General features: G+C 62.9%; 2 protein-coding genes across 2 annotated transcripts in view; one reads left to right on the top strand and one right to left on the bottom strand.

The window, feature by feature from the left end:
• Positions 1-5,228, top strand: part of LOC107307058 (ephrin type-B receptor 4) — a gene marked incomplete at its 5' end in the record, with an annotated part of 17,968 nt that extends 12,740 nt beyond the window's left edge. The window contains 3 exon segments of the mRNA XM_085534389.1: positions 2,881-3,030; positions 3,474-3,664; positions 4,442-5,228. Of these exon segments, the coding sequence (XP_085390515.1) occupies positions 2,881-3,030; positions 3,474-3,664; positions 4,442-4,559 (459 nt within the window).
• LOC107307060 (transferrin receptor protein 2) overlaps positions 4,912-16,053 on the bottom strand; it is an 11,661-nt gene continuing 519 nt past the window's right edge. Inside the window, exons 2-21 of the mRNA XM_085534386.1 lie at positions 15,666-15,919; positions 14,991-15,045; positions 14,688-14,916; positions 14,207-14,393; positions 13,681-13,815; positions 12,416-12,524; positions 12,208-12,330; positions 11,735-11,851; positions 11,381-11,517; positions 10,681-10,838; positions 10,299-10,418; positions 9,458-9,540; positions 9,310-9,373; positions 9,118-9,185; positions 8,675-8,751; positions 8,439-8,523; positions 8,076-8,288; positions 7,215-7,355; positions 5,627-5,921; positions 4,912-5,063 (exon numbers count right to left, since the gene is read on the bottom strand). Of these exons, the coding sequence (XP_085390512.1) occupies positions 4,912-5,063; positions 5,627-5,921; positions 7,215-7,355; positions 8,076-8,288; positions 8,439-8,523; positions 8,675-8,751; positions 9,118-9,185; positions 9,310-9,373; positions 9,458-9,540; positions 10,299-10,418; positions 10,681-10,838; positions 11,381-11,517; positions 11,735-11,851; positions 12,208-12,330; positions 12,416-12,524; positions 13,681-13,815; positions 14,207-14,393; positions 14,688-14,916; positions 14,991-15,045; positions 15,666-15,919 (2,802 nt within the window). The remainder of the gene's footprint in view (positions 5,064-5,626; positions 5,922-7,214; positions 7,356-8,075; positions 8,289-8,438; positions 8,524-8,674; positions 8,752-9,117; positions 9,186-9,309; positions 9,374-9,457; positions 9,541-10,298; positions 10,419-10,680; positions 10,839-11,380; positions 11,518-11,734; positions 11,852-12,207; positions 12,331-12,415; positions 12,525-13,680; positions 13,816-14,206; positions 14,394-14,687; positions 14,917-14,990; positions 15,046-15,665; positions 15,920-16,053) is intronic.

Here is a 16,053-nt window from a genome sequence, read left to right as displayed (position 1 = left end):
TGGGGGTCTATGGGGGGGTGTGGGGCAGGAAGGGGCACCTGTGGGTCTATGGGGGTAATGGGGGTCTATGGGGGGGTGTGGGGCTGGAAGGGGCACCTGTGGGTCTATGGGGGGGATGGGGGTCTGTGGGGGGGTGTGTGGGGCAGGAAGGGGGAGGTTGTGGGTCTAAGGGGGGGGATGGGGGTCTATGGGGGGGTGTGGGGTGGGGGGGGGCACCTGTGGGTCTATGGGGGCAATGGGGGTCTATGGGGGATGTGTGGGGCAGGAAGGGGCACCTGTGGGTCTATGGGGGCAATGGGGGTCTATGGGGGGGGGTGTGGGGCAGGAAGGGGGAGGTTGTGGGTCTATGGGGGGAATGGGGGTCTATGGGGGGGTGTGGGGTGGGGGGGAGGCACCTGTGGGTCTATGGGGGGGATGGGGGTCTATGGGGGGGTGGGGGGTGACGGGGGGCACCTGTGGGTCTATGGGGGGGATGGGGGTCTATGGGGGGGTGTGTGGGGCAGGAAGGGGGAGGTTGTGGGTCTATGGGGGGGATGGGGGTCTATGGGGGGGTGTGGGGTGGGGGAAGGCACCTGTGGGTCTATGGGGGCAATGGGGGTCTATGGGGGGGGTGTGTGGGGCAGGAAGGGGGAGGTTGTGGGTCTAAGGGGGGGATGGGGGTCTATGGGGGGGTGTGGGGCAGGAAGGGGCACCTGTGGGTCTATGGGGGTCTATGGGGGGGTGTGTGGGGCAGGAAGGGGGAGGTTGTGGGTCTAAGGGGGGGATGGGGGTCTATGGGGGGGGGTGTGGGGTGGGGGGGGGCACCTGTGGGTCTGTGGGGGCAATGGGGGTCTATGGGGGGGTGTGTGGGGCAGGAAGGGGGAAGTTGTGGGTCTAAGGGGGGGATGGGGGTCTATGGGGGGGTGTGGGGTGACGGGGGGCACCTGTGGGTCTATGGGGGCAATGGGGGTCTATGGGGGGGTGTGTGGGGCAGGAAGGGGGAGGTTGTGGGTCTATGGGGGGAATGGGGGTCTATGGGGGAGTGTGTGGGGCAGGAAGGGGCACCTGTGGGTCAATGGGGGTCTATGGGGGGGGGGTGTGGGGCAGGAAGGGGGAGGTTGTGGGTCTAAGAGGGGGATGGGGGTCTATGGCGGGGTGTGGGGTGAGGGGGGGCACCTGTGGGTCTATGGGGGCAATGGGGGTCTATGGGGGGGTGTGTGGGGCAGGAAGGGGGAGGTTGTGGGTCTATGGGGGGAATGGGGGTCTATGGGGGGGTGTGGGGTGGGGGGGGCACCTGTGGGTCAATGGGGGTCTATGGGGGGGTGTGTGGGGCAGGAAGGGGGAGGTTGTGGGTCTAAGGGGAGGATGGGGGTCTATGGGGGGGTGTGGGGCAGGAAGGGGGAGGTTGTGGGTCTATGGGGGGGATGGGGGTCTATGGGGGGGTGTGGGGTGAGGGGGGGCACCTGTGGGTCTATGGGGGCAATGGGGGTCTATGGGGGATGTGTGGGGCAGGAAGGGGGAGGTTGTGGGTCTAAGGGGGGGATGGGGGTCTATGGGGGGGTGTGGGGTGGGGGGGGGCACCTGTGGGTCTATGGGGGCAATGAGGGTCTATGGGGGGGTGTGTGGGGCAGGAAGGGGGAGGTTGTGGGTCTAAGGGGGGGATGGGGGTCTATGGGGGGGTGTGGGGTGGGGGGGGGCACCTGTGGGTCTATGGGGGCAATGGGGGTCTATGGGGGGGGTGTGGGGCAGGAAGGGGGAGGTTGTGGGTCTATGGGGGGGATGGGGGTCTATGGGGGGGTGTGGGGTGAGGGGGGGCACCTGTGGGTCTATGGGGGCAATGGGGGTCTATGGGGGATGTGTGGGGCAGGAAGGGGGAGGTTGTGGGTCTAAGGGGGGGATGGGGGTCTATGGGGGGGTGTGGGGTGGGGGGGGGCACCTGTGGGTCTATGGGGGCAATGAGGGTCTATGGGGGGGTGTGTGGGGCAGGAAGGGGGAGGTTGTGGGTCTAAGGGGGGGATGGGGGTCTATGGGGGGGTGTGGGGTGGGGGGGGGCACCTGTGGGTCTATGGGGGCAATGGGGGTCTATGGGGGGGTGTGTGGGGCAGGAAGGGGCACCTGTGGGTCTATGGGGGGGATGGGGGTCTATGGGGGGGTGTGGGGTGAGGGGGGGCACCTGTGGGTCTATGGGGGGGATGGGGGTCTATGGGGGGGTGTGGGGTGAGGGGGGGCACCTGTGGGTCTATGGGGGCAATGGGGGTCTATGGGGGTGTGTGGGGCAGGAAGGGGGAGGTTGTGGGTCTAAGGGGGGGATTGGGGTCTATGGGGGGGTGTGGGGTGAGGGGGGGCACCTGTGGGTCTATGGGGGCAATGGGGGTCTATGGGGGGGGGATGGGGTGGGGGGGGGAGGTTGAGGGTCTGAGGGGGGTGTGGGGTGGGAGGGGGGTTGTGGGTCTAGGGGGAGAGCAGGAGGGGTGGTTGTGGGTCCATGGGGGTTGTATGGGGCAGGAGAGGGGGACTTGTGGGTCTAGGGGGTGTGTGGGGAGGGGGGTGGGCAGAGTTGTGGGTCTATGGGGAAAATATGGGGCAGGAAGGGGCACCTGTGGGTCTATGGGGGCTGTGTGGGGCAGGGGGGCGGTGTTTGGGGCAGGAGGGGGGGGTGTGGGTCTATGGGGGGAAGTGGGGGGTGGGGGTGGGGGGGGAAGGGGGTGATCTGTGGGGCAGAGCTGTGTGGGGAGGTGTGAATCTATGGGGCAGCCCTATGGGGTCGCTGTGGATCTATGGGGCAGAACTATGGGTCGCTGTGGATCTATGGGGCAGCCCCATGGGGTTCCTGTGGATCTATGGGGCAGCCCTATGGGGTCGCTGTGGATCTATGGGGCAGCCCCACTGATTCCGTGTCAGGGCGGGAAGATCCCGATCCGTTGGACGGCCCCGGAAGCCATCGCGTTCCGTGAGTTCACTTCCGCCAGCGACGTGTGGAGCTACGGCATTGTCACGTGGGAGGTGATGGCCTATGGGGAGCGGCCTTACTGGGACATGTCCAATCAGGATGTGAGTAGCGCATCACGTGGGCAGGGCCCCCATTCACGTGACCTTAACCCCTAATCATGTGATCCCATCTCCCTCACGTGACCGCGTCTCTCTGTCACATGACTCCATCTGACATCATGTGACCGCGTCTCTCCGTCACATGACTCCATCTGACATCACGTGACCGTGTCTCTCCATCACATGACTCCATCTGACATCACATGACCACGTCTCTCCGTCACATGACTCAACCTGACATCACGTGACCGCGTCTCTCCATCACATGACTCCATCTGACATCATGTGACCGCATCTCTCCATCACATGACTCCATCTGACATCACATGACCATGTCTCTCCGTCACATGACTCAACCTGACCTCACGTGACTCAACCTGACATCACGTGACTCCATCTGACATCACGTGACTCAACCTGACATCACATGACCCCCCCCCCCCCAGGTCCTTTCCGCCCTGGCTCAGGATTTCCGGTTGCCGCCCCCCCCCCGCTGCCCGGTGGCGCTGCATCGATTGATGCTGCAGTGCTGGGAGCGGAGACGCAGCGCCAGGCCGCGATTCGCCGACATCGTCAGAGCCCTCGATCGGCTCATCCGGCGGCCAATCAGATTGAGGGAAACTGCCCACGTGGACGGGTAGGGGGGGGTCAATGGGGACATTGGGATCAATGGGGGCGTTGGGTCAATGGGGACATTGGGGGCAATGGGGACAATGGGGTCAATGGGGGCATTGGGGTCAATGGGGACATTGGGGTCAATGGGGACATTGGGTCAATGGGGACATTGGGGTCAATGGGGACATTGGGGTCAATGGGGGCATTGGGGTCAATGGGGACAATGGGGACATTGGGGTCAATGGGGACGTTGGGGTCAATGGGGACATTGGGGTCAATGGGGGCATTGGGGTCAATGGGGACAATGGGGTCAATGGGGGTATTAGGGTCAATGGGGTCAATTGGGTCAATGGGGACGTTGGGGACATTGGGGTCAATGGGGATATTGGGGTCAATGGGGGCATTGGGGTCAATGGGGACGTTGGGGTCAATGGGAACGTTGGGGTGAATGGAGGCATTGGGGTCAATGGGGACAATGGGGTCAATGGGGACAATGGGGACATTGGGGTCAATGGGGACATTGGGGTCAATGGGGACGTTGGGGTCAATGGGGATATTGGGGTCAATGGGGACATTGGGATCAATGGGGCCATTGGGGTCAATGGGGATATTGGGGTCAATGGGGATATTGGGGTCAATGGGGCCATTGGGGTCAATGGGGATATTGGGGTCAATGGGGGACATTGGGGTCAATGGGGATATTGGGGTCAATGGGGACATTGGGATCAATGGGGCCATTGGGGTCAATGGGGGATATTGGGGTCAATGGGGCCATTGTGGGCTGTGTCTGTTGCCGCAGGGAGCTGCAGTGCCTGGAGGTGCAGCCGGGGGGGCAGCAGCTGCGGTGCATCCTCAGCAGCGCCCACAATATGGCGGACGAGGCGCCCAAAGGTGCCGCCCACGGACCCCCCCTCTGAGCCACCCCCCACCCAACGTGCTGCCATGGACCTTTGGGTGCCTACCGGGCCAAGATGGCCACCAACAGGATGAGGAGTGATGTGCCAAGATGGCCGCCGCCATCAAGAGGGGCGCCATGATAAGATGGCCGCCGTGACAAGATGGCTGCCGTTTCAAGATGGCCGCCACCACCGTGAGGGTTGCCATGTCAAGATGGCTGCCAATCCAAGATGGCCGCCAATCAAAGATGGCCAGCGTTTCAAGATGGACTCCTTCAAGATGGCCGCCAATCTAAAATGCTCACCTCTCCAAGATGGACTCCATAAAGATGGTGACTAATCCAAGATGGCCGCCATTCCAAGATGGCACCCATCAATTTGGCCGCCATTGCAAGATGGCCGCCGTGCCATCATGGCCGCCGTTCCAAGATGGCCACCAATCCAAGATGGCTGCCACCTTGACCTCACTCTCCACGTGGCGCTGCCTGATGACGTCATCACCCGTGGCCACACCCCCCTGTTGAACTTAAGGGGGAGTGGCTTAACGTGACCACGCCCACATGGGGGCGTGGCCTGTGGAGTGGGCGTGGCCTGTTGAGCTGTTTTTTATCTCTATTTTCTATCCCTTTTTTTTAACCATTTTTATTAAATTATGGCCCGGAGGCGGAGCCAACAAAGACTGTATGCAAATGAAGGGGGCGTGGCCTCACTGCTGCATTGATTTCAATGACCCCAATGTGGCACCATCGACCCCAACATAAACCCAATGTCCCCATTGACCCCATTGCCCCCACTGCCCCCATTGCCCCCATTGACCCCATTGCCCCCATTGACCCCATTGCCCCCATTGACCCCATTGCCCCCAATGTCCCCCATTGACCCCATCATCCCCCATTGCCCCCCATGTCCCCCAGCATCCCCTCAGTGCCCCCAATGTCCCTCAATGCCCCCCATATCCTCATAGCCCCCCATGTCCCCCTGCCCCCAAATGTCCCCATAGCTCCACCCGTCCCCATAACCCCATGTGTCCCCATAACCCCCCATATCCCCACCTCCCCCCACCCCCCCATCCCCCCCCACGTCCCCACTGTCCCCATAGTCCCACCCATCCCCCCTCCCCCTCCTCTCCCACCCATCCCCCCAGTCCCACGTGTCCCCCTCCAACGCCCCCGCTGTGCCCCGTAGGGTCCATGCCAGCAGTGCCATGCGCTGACGGACCCCCCCGGGACCCCCAACCCCCTTTTCCTGCCCCATAGCTCCACCTCCCCCCCCCCTCAGCTCAGCTGCCAGCGCTGGCAGCGTGTGACCCCCCCGGCCCAGCAGGATGTGACGGAATGGGGTCGTCAATGGGGACACAAAGGGGGACAGCAGCGACGCCTCCACCTGTGGGGGGGGGACAGTGGGGTCAGTGGGGGCAATGGGGGCAATGGGTGAATGGAGGGCAATGGGGTCATTGGGGTTGATGGAGATAATGGGGTCAGTGGGGACAATGGGGGTGATGGGGACATTGAGGACAATGGGGACAGTGCCAGTGGGTGCCAGTGGGTGCCAATGGGAGTCAATGGGTGCCAATGGGTGCCAATGGGAGCCAATGGGAGCCAATGGGAGTCAATGGGAGCCAATGGGAGCCAATGGGAGCCAAGGGGTGCCAATGGGAGCCAATGGGATTCAATGGGTGCCAATGGGAGCCAATGGGATTCAATGGGAGCCAATGGGAGCCAATGGGTGCCAATGGGAGTCAATGGGAGTCAATGGGAGTCAATGGGTGCCAATGGGTGCCAATGGGAGCCAATGGGAGCCAATGGGAGTCAATGGGAGCCAATGGGAGCCAATGGGAGCCAAGGGGTGCCAATGGGAGCCAATGGGATTCAATGGGTGCCAATGGGAGTCAATGGGTGCCAATGGGAGCCAGTGGGAGTCAATGGGTGCCAATGGGAGTCAATGGAAGCCAATGGGAGTCAATGGGAGTCAATGGGTGCCAATGGGAGCCAATGGGAGTTAATGGGAGTCAATGGGAGCCAATGGGAGTCAGTGGGTGCCAATGGGAGTCAATGAGTGCTAATGGGAGTCAATGGGAGTCAATGGGAGCCAATGGGAATCAATGGGAGCCAATGGGAGTCAATGGGTGCCAATGGGAGTCAATGGGTGCCAATGGGAGCCAATGGGAGTCAATGGGTGCCAATGGGAGCCAATGGGAGTCAATGGAAGCCAATGGGAGCCAATGGGAGTTAATGGGAGTCAATGGGAGTCAATGGGAGTTAATGGGAGTCAATGGGAGCCAATGGGAGTCAGTGGGTGCCAATGGGAGTCAATGAGTGCCAATGGGAGTCAATGGGTGCCAATGGGAGTCAATGGGAGCCCAGGGGTGCCAATAGGAGCCAGTGGGAGCCCAGGGGTGCCAATGGGAGCCAATGGGAGTTAATGGGTGTCAATGGGAGCCAATGGGAGTTAATGGGAGTCAATGGGTGCCAATGGGAGTCAGTGGGTGTCAATCGGAGTCAATGGGAGTTAATGGGAGCCAATGGTAATCAATGGGAGTCAATGGGAGTCAATGGGTGCCAATGGGAGCCCAGGGGTGCCAATAGGAGCCAATGGGAGCCAATGGGGTGCCAATAGGGGCCAATGGGAGCCCAGGGGTGCCAATGGGAGCCAATGGGAGCCATGTGTGCCGCTGACCGCCATGCTGCGGGCGTTGAACTGCCGGTTGAGCCGCTCGTCGCCGCTCTCGGCCGCCTCCATTTCCCGGATCAATTTCCCGGCGGCTCGAACGACGTCACCGCGAGCAGAGTACAACCACTGCGTGCACGGCCCGGCCCACTGCACCGCAATGGGGCACATATGGGGGGACATGGGGGGATATGGGGGGACATGGGGGGACATGGGGGATATGGGTGGACATGGGGGGATATGGGGGGATATGGGGGGATATGGGGGGATATGGGGGGGATATGGGGGTCATATGTGGGGATATGGGGGCGTTGGGGACACTGGGGGTCATATGGGGATATGGGGACATTCAGAGACACTGGGAGTATGGGGATGTATGGGGGGATATGGGGGCATTGGGGGCCATATGGGGATATGGGGTGATGTGAGGACACGGGAACACAGCGATATGGGGCCACATGAGGCCATGATATGGGGCCATATGGGGCCATGGTATGGGGCTACGTAAGGCCATGATATGGGGCCATATGGGGCCATATGTGGCTGTGATATGGGGCCATATGGGGCTGTGATATGGGTCTATATGGGGCCATGATATGGAGCCACATGAGGCCATGATATGGGGCCATATGGAGCTGTGATATGGGGCCATATGGGGCCATGGTATGGGGCCATATGGGGCTGTGATATGGGTCTATATGGGGCCATGATATGGAGCCACATGAGGCCAAGATATGGGGCCTTATGGGGCCATGGTATGGGGCTACGTAAGGCCATGATATGGGGCCATATGGGGCCATATGTGGCTGTGATATGGGGCCATATGGAGCTGTGATATGGGGCCATATGGGGCCGGGCTGTGTTTCGTACCTGCAGTGGTGCCATCCGTCGCAGCAGAGCGTCCCCCAGCGCCGTGGGGTCGAGGGGCAGCCGCGCATCGTGGCCCAGGCGCAGCAGCAGCAGCGCAGCCACCGCAGCCACCGCGTGCGCCACCGCGGGCAGCCGACCACGCAGCCCACCCTGCAACCGCTCCAGGGTGTCCTCGGGGGTCCCCAGGGCTGCGTGGGACCAACCCACAGCCGCCTGCAGGGGGGGGATGGGGGGTTGGGGGGGAGTTGGGGTCAATGGGGACGTTGGGAGCTTTGGGGTCAATGGGGATGTGGAAGAGGTTGGGGGCGATGGGGGTGGGTGATGGTGGGGTCAATGGGGTCAATGGGGATGGGACCACGTCACCTCATCGAAGCGCAGCTCCACGGCAGGAATTCCAGCAGCGGCGGTAAATGGGAACGCGGCGCTTTCAGGGGACAGCGGGAGGATCCTGGGACCCAGTATGGCCCCATAGAGCCCCATCGTGCTCCATAGAGCCCCATAGAGACCCATAGTGCCCCACAGAGCCCCATAGAAACCCATAGTGCCCCATAGTGCCCCATAGAAACCCATTGCGCCCCCCCATAGGAGGTGAGACCCACATGTCGCTGTGCCCCACGGTTCCGTGTGCTGCCATGTGCTGGAAGAGGCTCTTCCCGCTCTCATTGGGGCTGTCCACCTTTAATGGGGGGGGGCAACGTGATGGGGAGGGGGCAGCAGTGCCGCCATGTTGGGGGGGGGGCAGCAGTGCCGCCATGTTGGGGGGGGCAGCGGTGCCGCCATGTTGGGGGGGGCAGCAGTGCCGCCATGTTGGGGGGGGGGGCAGCAGTGCCGCCATGTTGGGGGGGGGCAGTAGTGCCGCCATGTTGGGAAGGGCAGCAGTGCCGCCATGTTGGGGGGGGGGGCAGTAGTGCCGCCATGTTGGGGGGGCAGCAGTGCCGCCATGTTGGGGGGGGGGGCAGCAGTGCCGCCATGTTGGGGGGGGCAGCAGTGCCGCCATGTTGGGGGGGGCAGCAGTGCCGCCATGTTGGGGGGGGGCACTGACCTGTCGCAGGGCGCTCTCAATGACGCTGTGCAGCAAAGGGCTGCTGTGCACCACCACGCGGTCATCACCTGAGGGGTCAGAGGTCACCATGGGGTCATATAGGGGTCAAAGGTGGGAATGGGGTCATGTGGGGTCAGGGGTCACAGGGGGGTCAGAGGTCAGCACTGTGTCCCTAATGGGGGGGGGTCTCACCCAGCACGGCGTGGTCCAGGCTGATGTACGCGGCTGCTTTGGTGTGGAGCAGCTCAGGGTAACCCTATGGGGGAGGACAGCAATAATAAGGGGGGGGGGCTTAAAGGGGGGATATGGGGACGTTATTGGGGGGGGGGGGGGGGGTCACCTCCAGCCACTCAGTGGCCCCCAAGTGGCCGAATTCGGCCCCATCCCAACTGACAAAGAGGAGAGAACGACGGAGCCGGAAACCTGGGGGGGGGGGAAGATGTTATGGGGTGTTATGGGGGGGCACTGGGATATGGGGATGGTATGGGGGTAATATGGGGGTGTGGGGGGGGGGGACATTGGGATATGGGGATATATGGGGACATATGGGGACAGGGGGACCTATTGGGATGTGGGCTCATGGGGTCCTATGGGGAGATATGGGGTCACGTGGACCTATGGGGCCATTCAGACCTATGGGGCCATTTGGACCTATGGGAACCTATGGGGTCATTAGGTCAAAGGGGCTAATGGGGACCTATGGGGCCATTTGGACCTATGGAGACCTATGGGTCATTTGGACCTATGGAGACCTATGGGGTCATTTGGACCTATGGACACCTATAGGGCCATTTGGATCTATAGAGACCTATGGGTTCATTAGGCCACATGGACCAATGGGGACCTATGGGGTCATTTGGACCTATGGGGACCTATGGAGCCATTTGGACCTATGGGAACCTATGGGGTCATTAGGTCAAAGGGACTAATGGGGACCTATGGGGTCATTTGGACCTATGGAGACCTATAGGGCCATTAGGATCTATAGATACCTATGGGTTCATTAGGTCACAGGGACCTATGGGGACCTATGGGGTCATTTGGACCTATGGGGACCTATGGAGCCATTTGGACCTATGGGAACCTATGGGGTCATTAGGTCAAAGGGACCTATGGGGTCATTTGGACCTATGGGGACCTATAGGGTCATTAGGCCCTATGTGTTCTATAGGGCAGCTCACCATCGCGTGCCATGCTGCCCAGCACCTCAGCCAGCTCCATTAACAGGGCGGTGCCCACCCCCGAGGCCGCCGCCCCCGGCCCCAGCGAATCACGACGCGCCCCCACGATGACGTAACGGTCTGGGGGCGGGGCCAAAAGGGGGCTGGGCTAAGACAAACAGGCCACGCCCCCATTTGAAGCCACGCCCCCTCACGCACCACCCAATGGGTGACCACACCCACTTTGGCCACACCCCCTTCCATTAGCCCCGCTCACCACCTTGCTTTAGCCCCGCCCCCTTCCAAATATGGCATCCCCACAGTGTTTAAGCCCCGCCCCCGCTCCTTGGCCACGCCCCCACTGCTGTAAGCCACGCCCCCTTGGTTAGGCCACGCCCCCCACCGGGCTCCAGCCGCCCCTCCAGGACCCCAAAGACGCTGCTGAGGGTCCCCGGCGTCGTCCCCGTCCCCACATTGAGCCGCAGCCGTCGGACCCCCCCGGATGAGAGGAGCCCCCCAGGGGTGCCCCAATGCCATGGGGCACGAGGACCCCCCAGCTGCCTGCGGGGGGCAAAGGGGGGGGGGGGTCAGGTGGACATGGGGGCAGCCATGGGATAAGAGGGGGGTAATAAGGGACAATGGGGGGGGAGGGGGGTAATAAGGGATAATGGGGTGACATGGGGTAATAAGGGACAATAGGGTGACAATGGGGGGTAATAAGGGATAATGGAGGGGGGAGGGGGGTAATAAGGGACAATGGGGTGACAATGGGGGGGTAATAAGGGACAATGGGGGGCAAGGGGGGGTAATAAGGGATAATGGGATGACATGGGGTAATAAGGGACAATAGGGTGACAATGGGGGGGTAATAAGGGACAATGGGGTGACATGGAGGGGTAATAAGGGATAATGGGGTGACATGGGGGGGTAATAAGGGATAATGGAGTGACATGGGGGGGTAATAAGGGACAATGGGATGACATGGGGTAATAAGGGACAATAGGGTGACAATGGGGGGGTAATAAGGGATAATGGAGTGACATGGGGGGGTAATAAGGGACAATGGGGTGACAATGGGGGGGGGCTGTGGGGGTGGTCGGTACCTCAGCAGCCTCATTGCGGTGCTGGCACTCAGGGGCTGTACCGGGATATGGGGCAGATCCGGGGGGCGGTTGGGGGGGGCACGAGCAGTGAAGGAGGGGAAGCCCCGACTGTACGGGTCGCCCGCCCCATCCTGCACCTATGGGAGGGTAGAGGGAGGGGAAACCTTGGGGTCTGACCCCCCCACAATGTCCCTCCCCCACAACGCCCCCCATATCTCCCCCAATATCCCCCCCACATCCCCTAATGCCCCCCACCTCACAACCCCTCCCAATTCCCGTCCATACCCCACAATGACCCCCATACCCCCCATTATCCTTCCTCATTTAGTCCCCGCTCATGACCCCCCTACTCACGTGCACTGATGCAGCCGTGTCCCCCCCCAGCCCCGGAGTCCCCCCCGGCCCAGCCACGTCCTGGGGGTCGGGGTACAGCAATACCCCCACAGCCCCCACTGCCTCCGCTGCTGCCACCTGCGGACCCCCCCCCAAGACCCCCAGGTTACCAGAGGGAACCCCCCAACACCTCCATATTCCCCATTGGACCCTCCAGGACCCCCCCAGGAGCCCCATATTCCACTCAGGACCCCCCCAGGAGCCCCATAATCCACTCAGGACCCCCCTCAGGAGCTCCATAATCCACTCGGGACCCCCCAGGAGCTCCAAATTCCACTCAGGACCCCCCCAGGAGCCCCATAATCCACTCAGGACCCCCCCAGGAGCCCCATATTCCACTCAGGACCCCCTATAACCCCCCCAGGAGCACCATATTCCCCATTGGATCCCCCAAGACCCCCATAATCCTCCCCCAGGACCCCCCCCCCCCTCACCTTAGCAGCCGGGGTCCCCTTCCCCATCCGCAGCAGCAGTATGTGCCCCCCCAGCATCACCCCCCGTTCCCGCAGCAGCTCCAGGTCCTGGGGGCGGCCATAGTGGCCATAAACCAACCCCCCCTGTGTAGGGTGGAGGGGTCAATGGGGTCTGTGGGGTCAAGGGTAGAGGGGAGGGTTTGGGGGGGGGGGGCTATGGGGGGGTCACCGTGACGTTCCCAGCTGGGCTCCATGGGCAGAAGGCATCGGGGTCGAGGTGGAGCCGCTCCAACTCCCTGCCCTCTGCATCCACCCACGCCAGGGAGGGGGGGGGACCCCTGTGGGGGTCCACAGGGTCAGAGCCATGAACCCCAAACCCAAGCCCTGAGCATTGGGACACTCTGAGACCACAAGCACTGAGTCTTGGGGACCCCTCAGGACCCCCCCCAGAGATCTCAGATCACCCAGAACCATCAGAAGGACCCTCCGGACCCCCAGGACCCCTCCAAAGGTCCATCTAGACCCCCAGGGCCCCCCCAGATCCCCCTCCAGACCCCCAGGATCCATCCAGATCCCCCTCCAGACCACCCAGTACCCCTTCAAATCCCCATCCAGACCCCCAGGACCCCTTCAGATCCCCATTCAGAACCCCAAGACCACATCTAAACCCCCCAGGACCTCTTCAGAGCCCCATCCAGATCCCCAGGACCCTTCCAGAGCCTCCAGGACCCCATCTAGAACCCCAGAACCCCTCCAGATCCCCATCCAGACCCTCAGGACCCCTCCAGACCCCCCAGCACACCCCCAGATCCCCACTCAGACCCCCAGGACAACTCCAGATCCCCTCAAGACCCCTCCAGACCCACCTGGATCCATCCAGAGCCCCATCCAGACCCCCAAAAACCCCTCCAGCCCCCCAGGATCCCCCCAGATCCCCCTCGAGACCCCCAGGATCCATCCAGATCCCCATCCAGACCCCCCAGGACCCCTTCAGAGCCCCATCCAGACCCCCAGGACCCCTTCAGAGCCTCTAGGACCCCATCTAGAACCCCATAACCCCTCCAGATCCCCATTCAGACCCTCAGGACCCCTCCAGACCCCCCTGGATCCATCCAGAGCCCCATCCAGACCCCCCAAAACCCCTCCAGCTCCCCAGGATCCCCCCAGATCCCCATCCAGACCCCCCAGGACCCCTTCAGAGCCCCATCCAGATCCCCAGGACCCCTCCAGAGCCTCTAGGACCCCATATAGAACCCCAGGACCCCTCCAGACCCCCCAGCACACCCCCAGATCCCCACTCAGACCCCCAGGACCCCTCCAGATCCCCATCCAGACCCTCAGGACCCCTCCAGACCCCCCTGGATCCATCCAGAGCCCCATCCAGACCCCCAAAACCCCTCCAGCCCCCCAGAGCCCCATCCAGACCCTCAGGACCCCTCCAAGGTCCATCCAGCCCCCCCAGGACCCTCATCCCCCCCCATGACCCCCCCGTACCTGGTGGGGAGGGGCACCCTCTGGGGTCGGTTCCACGCCCGGTGCAGCCCCGCCCCCACCATTGCACTCAGCACGGCCTGAGCCAAGGCCTGACCCCGCCCCGAACCCGGGGGGTGCGGCTCCATCGCCACCTCCCTGTGGGGTCAGAGGTCAGGGGTCATGTCGGGGTCAAAGGTCAGAGGTGGGGGGGTCAGAGGGCAGGGTTTGGATGGGGTCAAAGTATGGGGTTGGGGTTAGAGGTCACAGTGGAGACAGGGGTCAGAGGGCAGGGGTCACAGAAAGGTTAGAGGGGTCATGGCTGGGTCAGAGGTCAGAGGTTGGGGGCAGGGTAATTAGGTCAGGGGTCACAGCTGGGTCAAAGGTCAGGGATCAAAAGGTCACTGCAGGGTCATGGGGTCACAGCGGTGTCAGCAGTCGGGGTTGGGGGTGAAAGGTCACAGCAGGGTCACATAGGTCAGGGGTCACATAGGGGTCAGGGGTCACAGAGGTCAGGGGTCACAGAGGTCAGGGGTCAGAGGTCGCTCACCGCACCCAGGCCTCAATGCGCTCCCCCCGCAGGCGGCGCTGCAGCTCCTCCCGCAGCTGAGGCCACGTGGGCGGAGCTTCGGGTCTAGCCCCGCCCACAACCTCCTCCAGGGTGACGTCACCGGGATCAGGCCCCGCCCACGCCCCGCCCCCACACGGCGTCCGTCCAATCCCGGCCACCAACAGCCCTGTGGGCGGGGCCAAGGAAAAGGGGCGTGGCCAACGCGTGGTAGTGGGCGTGGCCTGGTAGGGGGCGTGGTCTTTCTAGGGGTGGGCCTGACCTTTATACAGCATGGGGGCGTGGCCATGGGAAAGGGGGCGTGGCTATATCATGGCTGGAGGCGTGGTCAATGCGTTGTTGTGGGCGTGGCCTGGTAGGGGGCGTGGCTTTTAAACAGCACTGGGCGTGGTCAACGGAAAGGGGGCGTGGTTATCACATGGATGTGGGCGTGGTCTGTGGGGTGGGCGTGGCCTGTCCTTACCCAGCAGGAAGGCGGAGGCGGAGCCAAGCGCCAACGTGACCAATGGGTGGAGACATGGGCGGGGCTGGGGGCGGGGCTTGCGACGGGGGCGGGGCCTGGAGGGTGGGGGGGGCAGCAGAACAAGGGGTCCTGCCCCACCATCGCCCCCCTCCCCTTCTTCCTCCTCCTCTTCCTCCTCCTCCGGGTCGCGGTGACGGCTGTAGGCGACCACCCCCACGCTGGGGGGGGGCTGTGATAGTGTGTTATCATGGGTGGGGGGGGAAGCTAAGGGGGTCGTGGGGGGGGGGGGCAGGGGGTGGTTACCTGTCTGTGAATGCAGCGTCTGAGGGTCTCCATTGTACTGGGCTGAATGGGGACCCTGTTAGAGGGGGGGTCCTCGAGGGTCAGGGAGCTCTGAGGGGGGGTGTTGGGGGTCTGTGAGGCTCTATTGGGGTCCGTGAGGCTCTATTGGGGTCTGAGAGGTTCTATTGGGGTCTGAGGGGCTCTATTGGGGTCTGAGGGGCTCTATTGGGGTCTGTGAGGCTCTATTGGGGTCTGTGAGGCTCTATTGGGGTCTTTGAAGGGGACCTGAGGGGCTCCATAGGTCTGGAGGGGGGTCTGAGTTGTCCCTGGGGGTCCTGGGGAGGTTCTGAAGGGGTTTGGGGTGAGATACAAAGTGGGGGGGGGGGGTACAAAATGGTCCTGGGGGGTCCATAAGGCTGGATAGAGGGGGACTCTGAGGGGTTCCTGCAGGACCTGGGGGGGGTCCAAGGTGCTCCGGTGGGGGGGGGGGAGTTCAGTGTGTCCCGGGGGAGTCCCATAGATCTGCCCCCCCCCCACGTTTCCCCACTGTGGACTTTACCCCCAGGGCAGACTTTACCCAACCCCCCCACACCCCAGGCTCCCTCCCCCCCATCGGAGCTCCTCTATGTCCCCCCCACCCCCCAAATCCCCCCGACCCTCAATGTGTGTCCCCCCCCCCCCCATATACACGCTCACCCTTCCCTCGGCCACCTCCGTCCCTCTGTGCCCCCCCCCCCCAACCCCCCCATCACAACGGCGGAGCCACGAGGGGGCGTGGCCATACGGGGGGGCGTGGCCAACGAAGGGGGCGTGACAATCGACATATATGGAGAGTGGGCGTGGCTTGTTCGGGAAAGGGGCGTGGCTAGCAGGAAGTGGGCGTGGCCATATTTAGGCCCCGCCCCGGCGCCTCCCGGTCTGAGCTGCACTATCTGCCCACGGTCACTGACCTGGGGGGGGGGGGGGGAAGGACGTGACATGGGGGGGGGGGTCCCACGGGTCACGTGACACCTCGGGGGGGGGGGGTTTGAAGGGGGTCTCAATGAGGAGGGGGGGCACAAGGTGAGATAAATAGAGTCGTGTT

This window comes from Coturnix japonica, unplaced genomic scaffold (assembly GCF_054131305.1).
Source record: "Coturnix japonica strain WE unplaced genomic scaffold, WE-NBRP24 Scf082, whole genome shotgun sequence".
Classification (NCBI taxonomy): domain Eukaryota; kingdom Metazoa; phylum Chordata; class Aves; order Galliformes; family Phasianidae; genus Coturnix; species Coturnix japonica.
This window is presented reverse-complemented; position numbering and strand designations above follow the sequence as displayed.